Raw genomic sequence first — 15,262 nt, forward strand, 5'->3', positions numbered from 1 at the left:
CACTCACTTTAAACAAACAACTCACTGTAGCACCCACTTTAGACAGACACTTAACACACTTTATATTGATTGGTAAAGAGAAACACTTTTGTTTTGTTTACACTTGTACACGACTTTCTATTTTATACTTTGTTATATTTATTTTAAACTTTATACTTTTTATCTAGCAAACTCTCAGGAGCAAAACAGAAAGAAGCATTTCATATAAAAGTATTCTGTATTTTTGTACTGACAACTAATAAAGAAACTTGGAATAAAAAAAAACTTGAACTTCATTATTACTTCCCAAACGTCAGACGACCTTAAAAGATCTTACGCGGAAGTAAAACAGAACCCCGGAAGCTGTTTTGTTTAGTTTCCGGGTTATTTCCGGGTTAGGAGGATTTGATGACGTTCTTTTGGTAGCTGTTCAGTTCAGGGGAAAAACGGACCCACTTTATAATAACGGTAAGATTAACAAATACATGACCTGTTGTGTCAGAAATATCATTATATAACGTTTGGGCCCACGAAACAGGTCTACCGGAATGTCACGTTTGGTGTTCGTTTGAATGAGTCGCAAACACGGCCTGACTCGAGTTTATATTAATGCCGAGGATCAAGCTAACGGCTAACAGTAGCTGCTGCTAACCCTGACAGCTTGTGATAGCTGCTGATAGCTAGCTAATGTTGTCAACATCTGTGTGACATACTGTGTGTTTTGTTTGGGGGGGGCGGTGCTGCTAACGTTATCCAATCGTTGTCAATAATCAGCCAAATATGTTATCGTAAGTTGGAACGATATATATATATATATATATATATATATATATATATATATATAATTTTTTTAAATCAAGATGGACACATTTGCCTGCCGTCGATCCTATCCACTAAAACATTGATTGAATTGATTGATTGAAAATGTTATTAACAGATTGCAGAATGGGTACAATACAGTACAGCTCAACAATACACACAATTGGTATAAGGGGATGCAGCAGACCAGAGAAAGACTTTCATCTTGTTTACATCAGGGTCCCCCATTTTCAATTCATCATAACATAATATGACATATATACATGACTGTACAGTCCTGCTACATCTATACATTTATGACATACCAGATTTACATCTTGTCGTTGCCGTTGTTTTTCCGCCTATTGTCGTGTTGTAGGAAATCATCGGTTGCAGTCGCCGCCCGGATCTGTCCCTTGACCCCGGTGAGCTGAGGAGAGCTGACCACCGCAGCAGGGGCCTAAGCCTTCGAGGCCCTTATTTCATCTGATTGATTCTGTGAGTTGACCATGTGATGACATGTACTCGAAATTTACCCACGTCAAGTAGAAATGCCACTGACAGTACTTTTAGATTTTAATCGTGTGTCCTTGACGTGCAAGTCAAAGTTTCCCTATCTTGGGATAGGCCTAATAAAAGTGACTGACAGAATTTTAGGGTTAACATTTTGTGCATGTCTGGTACTGGAAGCCACTTTGGATAAAGACCTTTACCAAACGGCATATGTTAAAAACCATCCTCCTCATTTCTGTTCTTCCTTTTCCCCCCCTGTCTGTATTGTGTTATGTATGTCGTTTGCAGTACCTCCTTAATGGAAACCATTTAATGCTCAGTCTCGTCGTCTTGTCTCTCAGGTTCCATTTGGACCGTCAAGATGGTGTTAGCCGACCTAGGAAGAAAGATCACATCGGCGCTGAGATCTCTCAGTAATGCCACCATCATCAACGAGGAGGTAGCTATCAAGACACTGTAGTAGACCCTCTTTCACAGCCCCGTATTTAAGGTGTTTTCACCTTCCGTCTCAGCCTTTCAAGTGAACTCGGAGTGATTGGTCAGCGCTTTTTGCGCATATGATTAAAGAAGAAGTCTTTATTCGTAGCACACAATGTTGTCATGCAGCGACACACGCATGCGATGGGCAACACACATGGGAAACAACGCATATTTTTCTTTTGGGTAGCCGGTGGAATTTTCTCTCTGCGCTTGACCCATCTCGTCGTCCTTCCCCCCCCAAGGGCAGCCGGGAGCAGACATGGGCTGCGGGGACCAATCCAAGTGCTCCTGTCCGCCTTCGTCAGGGACACGACAGCATTGGCGATCTGTTCTGCATGTTTTTCCATTGGGTTTATCTATTTTTCTGGACGGGAAACCCTTACTAGCACGGGGGGGAGAACATTCAAACTCCACACAGAAAGGCCCGGGAGATACCCCACCTGGAAAACCGGCAACCTGGTTCCCAAGCGGCAATATTGCGGGATATTGCGATTAAATTTGCAATTATATATATATATTTTTTAGCAGCCCCACAGAGGTTTATTGTAAAATATGGCTTGCATCTGGCCTACGCACTGGGTCTGTTCGGGACACAGAGCCTGAAAATTTTTCTTTTTACCTGGGAATCGATACCGGTACCCAACGGTACCTTTTTTTCTGTGCTTTTCTCTCCCTCTCTGAAGTCTAAACTTCACAACACACAATCTAAAACCCCTTACCTCCCTCTCCCAAACCGTTCCTATAACAATAACAACAACTTGCAAAGGAGATCTTGTATCTCAATGGGACTTCCTGGTTAAAAAAAAAGAAAAAATTGCAATTCTTTTTTTTTGCGATTTGCTAATTGCATCATTTCAAATTTCGATTTAAAATCGATTAATCGTTCAGCCCTACAAGACACTCAACCCCTAATTGTAAATGTAATTGGCTTTCATACCTATTACTGAATGCTGTTATGTGTGGATGCATGTATTATTATATATCTATTATTATTATTATTATTAGACACCAGGTTTAGGCCACGCCCTCAACACTGCTTGGGCCACCGCCGCCCAAAATAATCAGTGTACCCTGTACCCCCAGCAAAAAGCTAGACTACACCACTGCCTTTCACTACCACACTACAGAAGGTTAACCTTTCACTACCACACTACAGAAGGTTAACCTTTCACTACCACACTACAGAAGGTTAACCTTTCACTACCACACTACAGAAGGTTAACCTTTCACTACCACACTACAGAAGGTTAACCTTTCACTACCACACTACAGAAGGTTAACCTTTCACTACCACACTACAGAAGGTTAACCTTTCACTACCACACTACAGAAGGTTAACCTTTCACTACCACACTACAGAAGGTTAACCTTTCACTACCACACTACAGAAGGTTAACCTTTCACTACCACCCTTTCACTACCACACTACAGAAGGTTAACCTTTCACTACCACACTACAGAAGGTTAACCTTTCACTACCACCCTTTCACTACCACACTACAGAAGGTTAACCCTTTTACTACCACACTACAGAAGGTTAACCCTTTCACTACCACACTACAGACTGTTAACCCAGGCATTAACCCTTTGTAGTGTGTTAGCGAATTGATTATTTTTTTAAAAGAAACTATTCGATACTATGGTGCTCCCTGGCTTAAAGACACACGTGTAGTAGGTTCTGCATCAGGTTAGGGGATTCGTTCAAGACCCTGCAAGAGTACCAGGGTTTCCGCTCAAAGAAATTGGTGCTGGAAAATGTGCGGCAAGATTTCAATGTCCCGGACAAAAATACGATAAATTCCGGTCAAATATTGACAGTGTTTATTGAGCTGATTGCAATAACATTATACTTATTGTCAATCAAAAAAGTCCCAGTTACCATTTGTAATAATTAAAGTTACATTACCTCCACTCTGCCTGCACTATTTGGGCACAACTCAGTTAGCCACAATTTCAGCGTGTCCGTCCGTATCAATAGTAACAATTTACGCTACCTCCACTCTGTCTGCACTGCAGCAGTTCTCTCTCTCTCTCCATATTAATTAAAAACGGCAGATCTTTAAAAAAAAAAAAAAAGCTAGCCACAACTTAAGCGTCCGTATCATCAGTAGTATATGAATGTTATGTGAACTAGGCGACATATTATTGACACAATTTGGAAATGTACAAACATTAACCATTGTTTTTATTTATTTTAGAAAATGCTAAAATAGCTGTATTCCAACGCAACAAAAGTTACTTCAGTCCTTGTTTGTTTTCCTGGTTCACACCACACATGCACACAACACACACATGATTGCATACATGTACACATCTACAAATGTATTTGTATTTTTTTTTTGTAAAAAGAAAAAAATATATATCTAACCCTAGCTAACCTTACTGTCATGCACTAGTCCTAATATACTAACATACACTGTAGCACTCAACACTTTGATGAACATAGTTACTCAGCTGATAGAGTTGTACCCTCCCTTCCTGCTGTCTTGTTGTACAAAACTTGCTTTGGATAAAAGTCTCCGCTAAATGACTAAATGTTAAATGTAAAGCCAGAAATCACAAGTTAATGTCCCCATGGGCCGGACAAGTCTTCTTTAAACAAGTCAAGAATAATTCGGACTACACAACCTCATAACGGGGAGTTTACTCGGATTACACAACCTCATAAGGATTCTTATCAAGGAATGGGACAATATATTTTCATACAAACTGTGACACTAGCCATCGTAGATAAAAAAAAAACTGCTAGGTTTTATTCTGCCTTAGTATTGATGACAAATTGGATGCTTTGCACTTTTACAAGCTCTCGGGTCACCCATTACAGTTTGTACAGCAGAGGGCGCTACACTACAGAAGGTTAACCTTTCACTACCACACTACAGACGGTTAACCTTTCACTACCACACTACAGAAGGTTAACCTTTCACTACCACACTACAGAAGGTTAACCTTTCACTACCACACTACAGAAGGTTAACCTTTCACTACTACACTACAGACGGTTAACCCTTTCACTACACTACAGAAGGTTAACCTTTCACTACCACACTACAGAAGGTTAACCTTTCACTACTACACTACAGACGGTTAACCCTTTCACTACACTACAGAAGGTTAACCTTTCACTACCACACTACAGAAGGTTAACCTTTCACTACCACACTACAGAAGGTTAACCTTTCACTACTACACTACAGACGGTTAACCCTTTCACTACACTACAGAAGGTTAACCGTTCACTACCACACTACAGAAGGTTAACCTTTCACTACCACACTACTACAGAAGGTTAACCTTTCACTACCACACTACAGAAGGTTAACCTTTCACTACTACACTACAGACTGTTAACCCTTTCACTACACTACAGAAGGTTAACCTTTCACTACCACACTACTACAGAAGGTTAACCTTTCACTACCACACTACAGAAGGTTAACCTTTCACTACTACACTACAGACTGTTAACCCTTTCACTACACTACAGAAGGTTAACCTTTCACTACCACACTACAGAAGGTTAACCTTTCACTACCACACTACAGAAGGTTAACCCTTTCACTACCACACTACAGAAGGTTAACCTTTCACTACTACACTACTACAGAAGGTTAACCTTTCACTACCACACTACAGAAGGTTAACCTTTCACTACCACACTACAGAAGGTTAACCTTTCACTACCACACACTACTACAGAAGGTTAACCTTTCACTACCACACTACAGAAGGTTAACCTTTCACTACTACACTACAGACTGCTAACACTTTCAGTGCCGGCCACGTTTTCCTTTTTACCCCGTTGAATGCCACCATCCACGGCCAATGTTAACGTTAATATCGCCTAATCTATGTTTTAAATTATGGCTATGTGTCTAATCTGCCCGTCGCTTATCAAAGACTCATTTTCCAGTCAACATTGGCAAGGCAGATTGTATTTTTATCGCTTCATTTCCGTTTGATAGCATTTTGAAAATCACCCGTTTTCCGGGGAAAAACAACCCATGCCTATGATAATCGCCTTTTACTGGAATATTCCAGAACGTTGTCATTTGTCGGCCTATTTATGAATCGTTTTCAAATAAACGCTAGATGATCGATAGTATATGTGTGCGCACGCACGCTCGTGCCGAGCGCTGATAATCGCTGCTCTTATTTCCTCATGGCTTTTACAGTCAAAACAGCCATATCACATATCACATAAACGCTTATATATCCGTGAAAACGAGTCTGATTATCCTAACACTGATAACATAGATTACTTACCTGAGGTCCGATGGTATCCAAATGGTTTATTCCAATTTCCGATCGCCATTCGAAAAAATAGATAAATGTATTGATCCATCGTGGGCGGCTACGTGGCGTAGTGGGCAAGGCGCTCGCCACGAATGACGGAGACGCTGGGCTTGCCTGTTCGAGCCCAGCGCTCCACATTGCTTTCAGTTTAGCTGGTCGTCCGTACTAATACACATTGGCCGTATTAGGGGGTGGGAAACTGATGGGTGGGGATCGGGCGTTGGGGACAGCGACTCCTACCGGTCGGTTGGTGCGCCTGCGCAGTAGAATCAGGAAGTGTCGGGGGCAGCGTGAGCCTCCCACGCGTTACTCCTCGCCACTGAGAGATCGAGCTGCGCAGGTGAAAAGATGCGACTGCTGTTACCTCAAGTACCGGAGGGGACTTGTGCTATGTATGACTTAGTCCACATTGCAGCCGGCTTGTGGGAGGCAAGAAACAGCGTTCGTGACAGGGGAGGGTTGAATTGGATGATACGAAATTGGGATGGGAGAAAATATAGAAAAATGGGAGAAAAAGTGGATAAAAAAAAATGTATTGATCCATCGTGTGTACAGTATAACACATGATTCGCGCGGCTCAGAGGCTCCAGAATGAACTCTGGTAGACCCCGGCTGCATCAGTGAGAAGTTAAATGTGGAGTCAGAAATCCGTTCTCCCATTCACTTTCATTGAGTCCATTCCAAAAGGGTGATTTACCATCTGGGAGACGATAGGGGGCGCTTTTTTCACATCTGAGCGCCGGCGGTCCCTGGATCTCCAACGGTAGGCTTGCGTGATGCAATATGATTTCAGATCGCTAATAAAAAAAATGTAAAAATACCCGAGAATACTTGTGACCGTGGCATTCAACGGTCTGGGCATAAACCAGAGAAAAGCCGTGAGTGGCACTCAAAGTGTTAACCCTTTCACTACACTACAGAAGGTTAACCTTTCACTACCACACTACAGAAGGTTAACCTTTCACTACCACACTACAGAAGGTTAACCTTTCACTACCACACTACAGAAGGTTAACCCTTTCACTACCACACTACAGAAGGTTAACCTTTCACTACCACACTACTACAGAAGGTTAACCTTTCACTACCACACTACAGACGGTTAACCTTTCACTACCACACTACTACAGAAGGTTAACCCTTTCACTACCACACTACAGACGGTTAACCTTTCACTACCACACTACTACAGAAGGTTAAGCCTTTCACTACCACACTACAGACGGTTAACCTTTCACTACCACACTACTACAGAAGGTTAACCCTTTCACTACCACACTACAGACTGTTAACCCAGGCATTAACCCTTTGTAGTGTGTTAGCGAATAGATTTTTTTTTAAAGAAACTATTCGATACCACGGTGCTCCCTGGCTTAAAGACACACGTGTAGTACTAGGTTCTGCATCAGGTTAGGGGATTCGTTCAAGACCCTGCAAGAGTACCAGGGTTTCCGCTCAAAGAAATTGGTGCTGGAAAATGTGCGGGAAGATTTCAATGTCCCGGACAAAAATACGATAAATTCCGGTCAAATATTGACAGTGTTTATTGAGCTGATTGCAATAACATTATACTTATTGTCAATCAAAAAAGTCCCAGTTACCATTTGTAATAATTAAAGTTACATTACCTCCACTCTGCCTGCACTATTTGGGCACAACTCGGTCAGCCACAATTTCAGCGCGTCCGTCCGTATCAATAGTAACAATTTACGCTACCTCCACTCTGCACTGCAGCGGCTCTCTCTCTCTCTCGCTCTCGCTCTCGCTCTCGCTCTCGCTCTCTCTCTCTCTCTCTCTCTCTCTCTATATATTAATTAAACGGCAGATGTTTTTTTAAAAAGCTAGCCACAACTTAAGCGTGTCCGTCCGTATCATCAGTAGTATATGACTGTTATGTGAACTAGGCGACATGTTATTGACACAATTTGGAAATGTGCAAACATTAACCATTGTTTTTATTTATTTTAGAAAATGCTAAAATAGCTGTATTTTCCAACGCAACAAAAGTTACTCCAGTCCTTGTTTGTTTTCCTGGTTCACACCACACATGCACACAACACACACATGATTGCATACATGTACACATCTACAAATGTATTTGTATTTTTTTTTTGTAAAAGGAAAAAAATATATATCTAACTCTAACTAACTTTACTGTCATGCACTAGTCCTAATATACTAACCTACACTGTAGCACTCAACACTTTGATGAACATAGTTACTCAGCTGATATAGTTGTACCCTTCCTGCTGTCTTGTTGTACAAAACTTGCTTTGGATAAAAGTGTCCGCTAAATGACAAAATGTAAAATGTAAAGCCAGAAATCACAAGTTAATGTCCCCATGGGCCGGACAAGTCTTCTTTAAACAAGTCAAGAATAATTCGGACTACACAACCTCATAACGGGGAGTTTACTCGGATTACACAACCTCATAAGGATTCTTATCAAGGAATGGGACAATATATTTTCATACAAACTGTGACACTAGCCATCGTAGATAAAAAAAAAAAAAAAACTGCTAGGTTTTATTCTGCCTTAGTATTGATGACAAATTGGATGCCTTGCACTTTTACAAGCTCTCGGGTCACCCATTACAGTTTGTACAGCAGAGGGCGCCATTTTGTATGCAATACTGTCTGGTAATGTCACAACAAGTCTTTAATATTGATAATGAACGTCTTGACTGAGTTAGTATCAGGACTGAGTTAGTATCAGGACCAAGTTAGTTTCTGAGATCGTGAACGCTCCGTCTGCTCTGAAGCCATCGGTGTGGGGCGGGCGCCACCTCAACTCTCCCCTGAAATCACTGGTCGTATGGAATCTTGATGAATCCCATGTCGTGTGTGTGTGTGGCATCGTGTCGTGAGAGAAGCATGTTCTCTCTCTCTGCGCCTGGTAATCCTCCTGAACGTGTGTTTTATGTAACGACGTGGTGACATGATGCGTGCGTCTCCTCGTCCAGGTCCTGAACGCCATGCTGAAGGAGGTGTGCGCCGCCCTCCTGGAAGCCGACGTCAACATCAAACTGGTCAAACAGCTCAGAGAGAATGTCAAGTGAGTCATGCTGGATCATTATCTGATCTGACACGCCATCCTGTCTTTCACCTGCATAGATTCATGTTTGACAGCCAGCCGGCGCGCGATATGAGACCGGCTCAGTCACCACACAGTATCAGTCAGGCCCACCGCTATATCACACAGACTCACCACTATATCAGACAGACTCACTACTATATCAGACAGACTCACCGCTATATCAGACAGACTCACTACTATATCAGACAGACTCACCGCTATATCAGACAGGCTCACCACTATATCAGTCAGGCCCACCGCTATATCAGACAGACTCACCACTATATCAGACAGACTCACCACCACTATATCAGACAGACTCACCACATTATCAGACAGGCTCACCACTATATCAGACAGACTCACCGCTATATCAGACAGACTCACCACTATATCAGACAGACTCACCACTATATCAGACAGACTCACCACTATATCAGACAGACTCACCACTATATCAGACAGACTCACCACCATATCAGACAGGCTCACCACTATATCAGACAGACTCACCACTATATCAGACAGACTCACCACTATATCAGTCAGGCCCACCGCTATATCAGACAGGCTCACCACTATATCAGACGGACTCACCACTATATCAGACAGGCTCACCACTATATCAGACAGACCCACCGCTATATCAGACAGACTCACCACTATATCAGACAGACTCACCACTATATCAGACAGACTCACCACTATATCAGACAGACCCACCGCTATATCAGACAGACTCACCACTATATCAGACAGACTCACCACTATATCAGACAGACTCACCACTATATCAGACAGACTCACCACTATATCAGACAGACTCACCACTATATCAGACAGACTCACCACATTATCAGTCAGGCCCACCGCTATATCAGACAGACTCACCACTATATCAGACAGACTCACCACTATATCAGACAGACTCACCACTATATCAGACAGACTCACCACTATATCAGACAGACCCACCGCTATATCAGACAGACTCACCACTATATCAGACAGACTCACCACTATATCAGACAGACTCACCACTATATCAGACAGGCTCACCGCTATATCAGACAGACTCACCACTATATCAGACAGACTCACCACTATATCAGACAGACTCACCACTATATCAGACAGACCCACCGCTATATCAGACAGACTCACCACTATATCAGACAGACTCACCACTATATCAGACAGACCCACCGCTATATCAGACAGACTCACCACTATATCAGACAGACTCACCACTATATCAGACAGACTCACCACTATATCAGACAGGCTCACCGCTATATCAGACAGACTCACCACTATATCAGACAGACTCACCACTATATCAGACAGACTCACCACTATATCAGACAGACCCACCGCTATATCAGACAGACTCACCACTATATCAGACAGACTCACCACTATATCAGACAGACTCACCACTATATCAGACAGGCTCACCGCTATATCACACAGACTCACCACTATATCAGACAGGCCCACCACCATATCAGACAGGCCCACCACCATATTTATCTAGGTCGTCCTCGGCCGTCCCTCCATCGGTGCTTCCAGTCATCCCGACAGGCTTATCACACATTCATTCAGTAATAATAACGGTGTATGTTGCCCATCCAAGCTTGCCATCACCACAACAAACAACCTAATAATATTAGGGCTGTCCCCGACTAAGGATTTGTATAGTCGATTTGTAGTCGCCAAAATTAGCCGATAGTCGACTATTAGTCGACTACAAAAAAAAAAAAAAAGATAAGTATAATTTTTTTTATCATTCCATTTGGGCTGTGGGGGGTGCTTAATGTCTGAAGGAGTCGACTGAAGGCTTCTTGTTCTCTGCGAAAGCATGCAATTGGTCCACTGATGGATACATCTTGATATTTGTCTAGTCTAGTGTTTTCATTAGATGGGTGAAATCCTCTTTCAGTGCCTCTGTGCCTGTTTTCTTAGGCAGTTAGCCTCTGGTATGCGTGCCATTAGCGTTAGCCACGCTTCTAGGCCTTTTCTCTTTTGGAAAGAATGATAAAAAAAATGATAAAGATATATATATATATATATATATATATATATATATATAATTTTTTTTGCAGTCGACTACGGCTCCTTTCGATCGATTAGTCGACTAATAGGGGTCAGCCCTAAATAATATCAACTGAGTTTTGATATGCTTGTGAGGACACGCACAGCTAAAGGGTACACAGGGTGTATTGTCCCTCGAGGAGAATCGTCACACACGCAGCTGAAGAAATATTCAGGGAAAGTAACTGACGACGCTGTTGATGTAAAGTTGCTATAAGCAAGGAGTGGGGAGTGTCTTCACTCAGTGTTATGTAATGCACCTGTAGTGTTTCTGTCTGGGGCCTTCTTCAGGCACCGTTTGAAACTTAAAGGAACACGCCGACATTTGGGGAAATGAGCTTACCGTCTTCTCCAGAGAGAGACGAGAAGATAGATACCAGTTTCCTCTCTGTGCGTTCAGTAGAAAGCTATCTGGCTGCACGTTAGCCTAGCTTAGCACAATGAATGGAAGCGGACATGACCGGGTAGCTTTCGGGAGAGGTGTTAGTTGGACAATGCCTAGGCTAACCGGCACTGTCCGCTTCCATTCATTCCATTCATTGTTGTTTTCGTGAGAAACGGAAGATGTGTCTCCACCTCGTCCTTCAGCCAAGGTGCGTGAACTGGACACGACTATCAAGGGAGAAGAATTCGGCAACTCTTTGGAGGCCGATGGATGTTCTAAAAATAATGTTCCTTATTCATACCAATTAAAACCAATGCATTTTGGCAACATGCCTTCATCAGGGTTACATGACAAAAAAAGAACAATGGAGGATATAAAATTACCAAAATGGTAAAGTAGCTGACTAAGACTCCTGTTATTGTTTTTAACTTGAAACAAATCATTTATGAATAATAACACTGTCACCGCACACAGAAAAGACTCCTTGATTAAACATTGGGTATCATTCTCCAACGGACTTACGACAAAAAGGGCTTTCTCTTAGGGCCATTTGAGACCTTTTCGGGCAAGACATGAATATAGACAATATATTATAATATAATATTAATTATATATGTTTTATTGGGACGGTTGGTGCCGAAAAGGTCTGAAATGGCCCTAAGAGAAAGCCCTTTTTGTCGTAAGTCCTTGGAGAATGATACCCAGTCTTTATTTTCACCAGTCTTATCCGTTGTGATGCTTCATGATGTTCTGTGATCCTGTCTGTCCCCCCAGGGGAGCCATAGACCTGGAGGAGATGGCGTCTGGCCTGAACAAGAGGAGGATGATCCAGCACGCCGTCTTCAAGGAGCTGGTCAAGGTCAGAGCTGCTTCTCTTATGATGCCGCGGTGGAGCAGTGGTTAGCACTGCTGCCTCACAGCATGAAGGTCCTGGGGTCAACTTCAAACCCCACAGTGGTTAGCACTGCTGCCTCACAGCATGAAGGTCCTGGGGTCAACTTCAAACCCCACAGTGGTTAGCACTGCTGCCTCACAGCATGAAGGTCCTGGGGTCAACTTCAAACCCCACAGTGGAACAGTGGTTAGCACTGCTGCCTCACAGCATGAAGGTCCTGGGGTCAACTTCAAACCCCACAGTGGAACAGTGGTTAGCACTGCTGCCTCACAGCAAGAAGGCCCTGGGTTCAAACCCCACAGTGGTTAGCACTGCTGCCTCACAGCAAGAAGGCCCTGGGTTCAAACCCCACAGTGGTTAGCACTGCTGCCTCACAGCAAGAAGGCCATGGGTTCAAACCCCACAGTGGTTAGCACTGCTGCCTCACAGCAAGAAGGCCATGGGTTCAAACCCCACAGTGGTTAGCACTGCTGCCTCACAGCAAGAAGGCCATGGGTTCAAACCCCACAGTGGTTAGCACTGCTGCCTCACAGCAAGAAGGTCCTGGGTTCAAACCCCAGCAGGGGGCCTTTCTGTGTGGAGTTTGCATGTTCTCTCTGTGTTTGCGTGGGTTTCCTCCAGGTACTCTGGTTTCCTCCCACACCATAAAAGACATCCTAGGTAGACTCCTGCCATTGTCCTTGACCAGGGTACTGCCATTCCAACTGGAGTTTGTCCCCAGGCGCTCTGTGTGGCTGCCCTCTGCTCCTCAGTGGTTAGGATGGTCCCCAGGCGCTCTCTGTGTGGCTGCCCTCTGCTCCTCCGTGGTTAGGATGGTCCCCAGGCGCTCTGTGTGGGGCTGCCCTCTGCTCCTCAGTGGTTAGGATGGTCCCCAGGCGCTCTCTGTGTGGCTGCCCTCTGCTCCTCAGTGGTTAGGATGGTCCCCAGGCGCTCTCTGTGTGGCTGCCCTCTGCTCCTCAGTGGTTAGGATGGTCCCCAGGCGCTCTGTGTGGCTGCCCTCTGCTCCTCAGTGGTTAGGCTGGTCCCCAGGCGCTCTCTGTGTGGCTGCCCTCTGCTCCTCAGTGGTTAGGCTGGTCCCCAGGCGCTCTCTGTGGCTGCCCTCTGCTCCTCAGTAGTTAGGATGGTCCCCAGGTGCTCTGTGTGGCTGCCCTCTGCTCCTCAGTGGTTAGGATGGTCCCCAGGCGCTCTGTGTGGCTGCCCTCTGCTCCTCAGTGGTTAGGCTGGTCCCCAGGCGCTCTGTGTGGCTGCCCTCTGCTCCTCAGTGGTTAGGATGGTCCCCAGGCGCTCTGTGTGGCTGCCCTCTGCTCCTCAGTGGTTAGGCTGGTCCCCAGGCGCTCTGTGTGGCTGCCCTCTGCTCCTCAGTGGTTAGGATGGTCCCCAGGCGCTCTGTGTGGCTGCCCTCTGCTCCTCAGTGGTTAGGATGGTCCCCAGGCGCTCTCTGTGGCTCTTTTTCTCTTTCTAACACACACACACTTATATCCACATCCTTCACATAACACACACACATGCATACATTACATCCACATAGCCTCCTCATAGTCTGCATATCATATCTATAACTCATAGTCTGTATGTTAAGGTAGTACTTAGTGTTGTCTTTGTTAGCTCATCATTCTACAGGGAACTAGGCTATAGGGCGCATTGCTGTAACCTATAGGTCTCCATGTTGCAACATGTCGGTAACGCTATCCTTAATCAAAGACTCTGTTGCCTTCGTGCATAATCTATTATATTAGTAGAGTTCTTGTTTGTTTATTTTTATTTGCATAAGAGTGATATGATATTGAATCAACACCAAAGCATTCAGGGTCCACTTCTTAGGGCTTCAGACACTGATCTCTCTGTGTTGCTGTTCAGACACTGATCTCTCTGTGTTGCTGTTCAGACACTGATCTCTCTGTGTTGCTGTTCAGCAGTATGTTCTAGCTAGGGATGCCCCGATCGATCGGCCAGCGATCGGTATCTGCCGATATTCGGTATAAATATGAGATTGGGGAATTCCGATAATGCTTTCTAGTCGTCGCCGATTGCGAAAACCGATCGATGACGCGAAAAAGATGAGCCAATTCTCAGCGGAATTGGGTGTCATTGTCGCATGTTAACTAACCTAAAACATGTCGGCAGTGTGGAACTATTACAAAGTGTCTGAGACGGATGCAACAAATGCCATCTGCAATGTATGCCAGGATAAAATACCTCGTGGGGGAAGCAATGTAAAAAGTTTCAATGCAACAAACTTAATCAGACACTTGAAGTCCCATCACCCAGAGGAGCATGGAGAGTTTGTTAAGCTTACCGCGGGAGAGTACAAAGAAAAAGGCCAGAGAAAGAACCAAAATGGCCGCTAACGCAAACCACTTTAGAGAGCACCCGTGCGTATAACCATGATAGTCAGAAGGCGTACCCTGTTCCACTCGACAGGGTCGGTACCGACCCCTTTTGACCTTATTAAATTATTATTATATTTTTATGAAGATGGAAAATAATTTGTGATTTTAAAATCAACCGTTTTCAAGTATTATTATCACTACTATGTCACAAATACATGTAGAATGTAAAACGTTAGGTTGGCAATAGTTTAGCAATAGGTTAAAAGTGTATTTATATCATTTTAAGTTTATGTGCACTCGTTTTTTTGACCCGGAACCGGATATGGAAATGTTGAACCATGGGAATTGGAATCTTCTTGCTGCCATTTTGAAGAGGACATCGCTAGCTATCTGCCAGCGTTGGAATTTCTCCAATC

The 15,262-nt window shown here is 43.9% G+C and overlaps 1 protein-coding gene across 1 annotated transcript in view; it reads left to right on the forward strand.

Annotated features, from left to right (window-relative positions):
• Positions 1-374: 374 nt before the first annotated feature.
• The window catches only part of srp54 (signal recognition particle 54), a 32,857-nt gene continuing 17,969 nt past the window's right edge, over positions 375-15,262 (forward strand). The window contains exons 1-5 of the mRNA XM_084307354.1: positions 375-447; positions 1,157-1,275; positions 1,632-1,729; positions 9,030-9,121; positions 12,396-12,480. Of these exons, the coding sequence (XP_084163480.1) occupies positions 1,652-1,729; positions 9,030-9,121; positions 12,396-12,480 (255 nt within the window). The 5' untranslated portion in view covers positions 375-447; positions 1,157-1,275; positions 1,632-1,651. The remainder of the gene's footprint in view (positions 448-1,156; positions 1,276-1,631; positions 1,730-9,029; positions 9,122-12,395; positions 12,481-15,262) is intronic.

The sequence above is a fragment of the Notolepis coatsorum genome, assembly GCF_963971535.1.
Source record: "Notolepis coatsorum genome assembly, chromosome: 2".
Taxonomy (NCBI): domain Eukaryota; kingdom Metazoa; phylum Chordata; class Actinopteri; order Aulopiformes; family Paralepididae; genus Notolepis; species Notolepis coatsorum.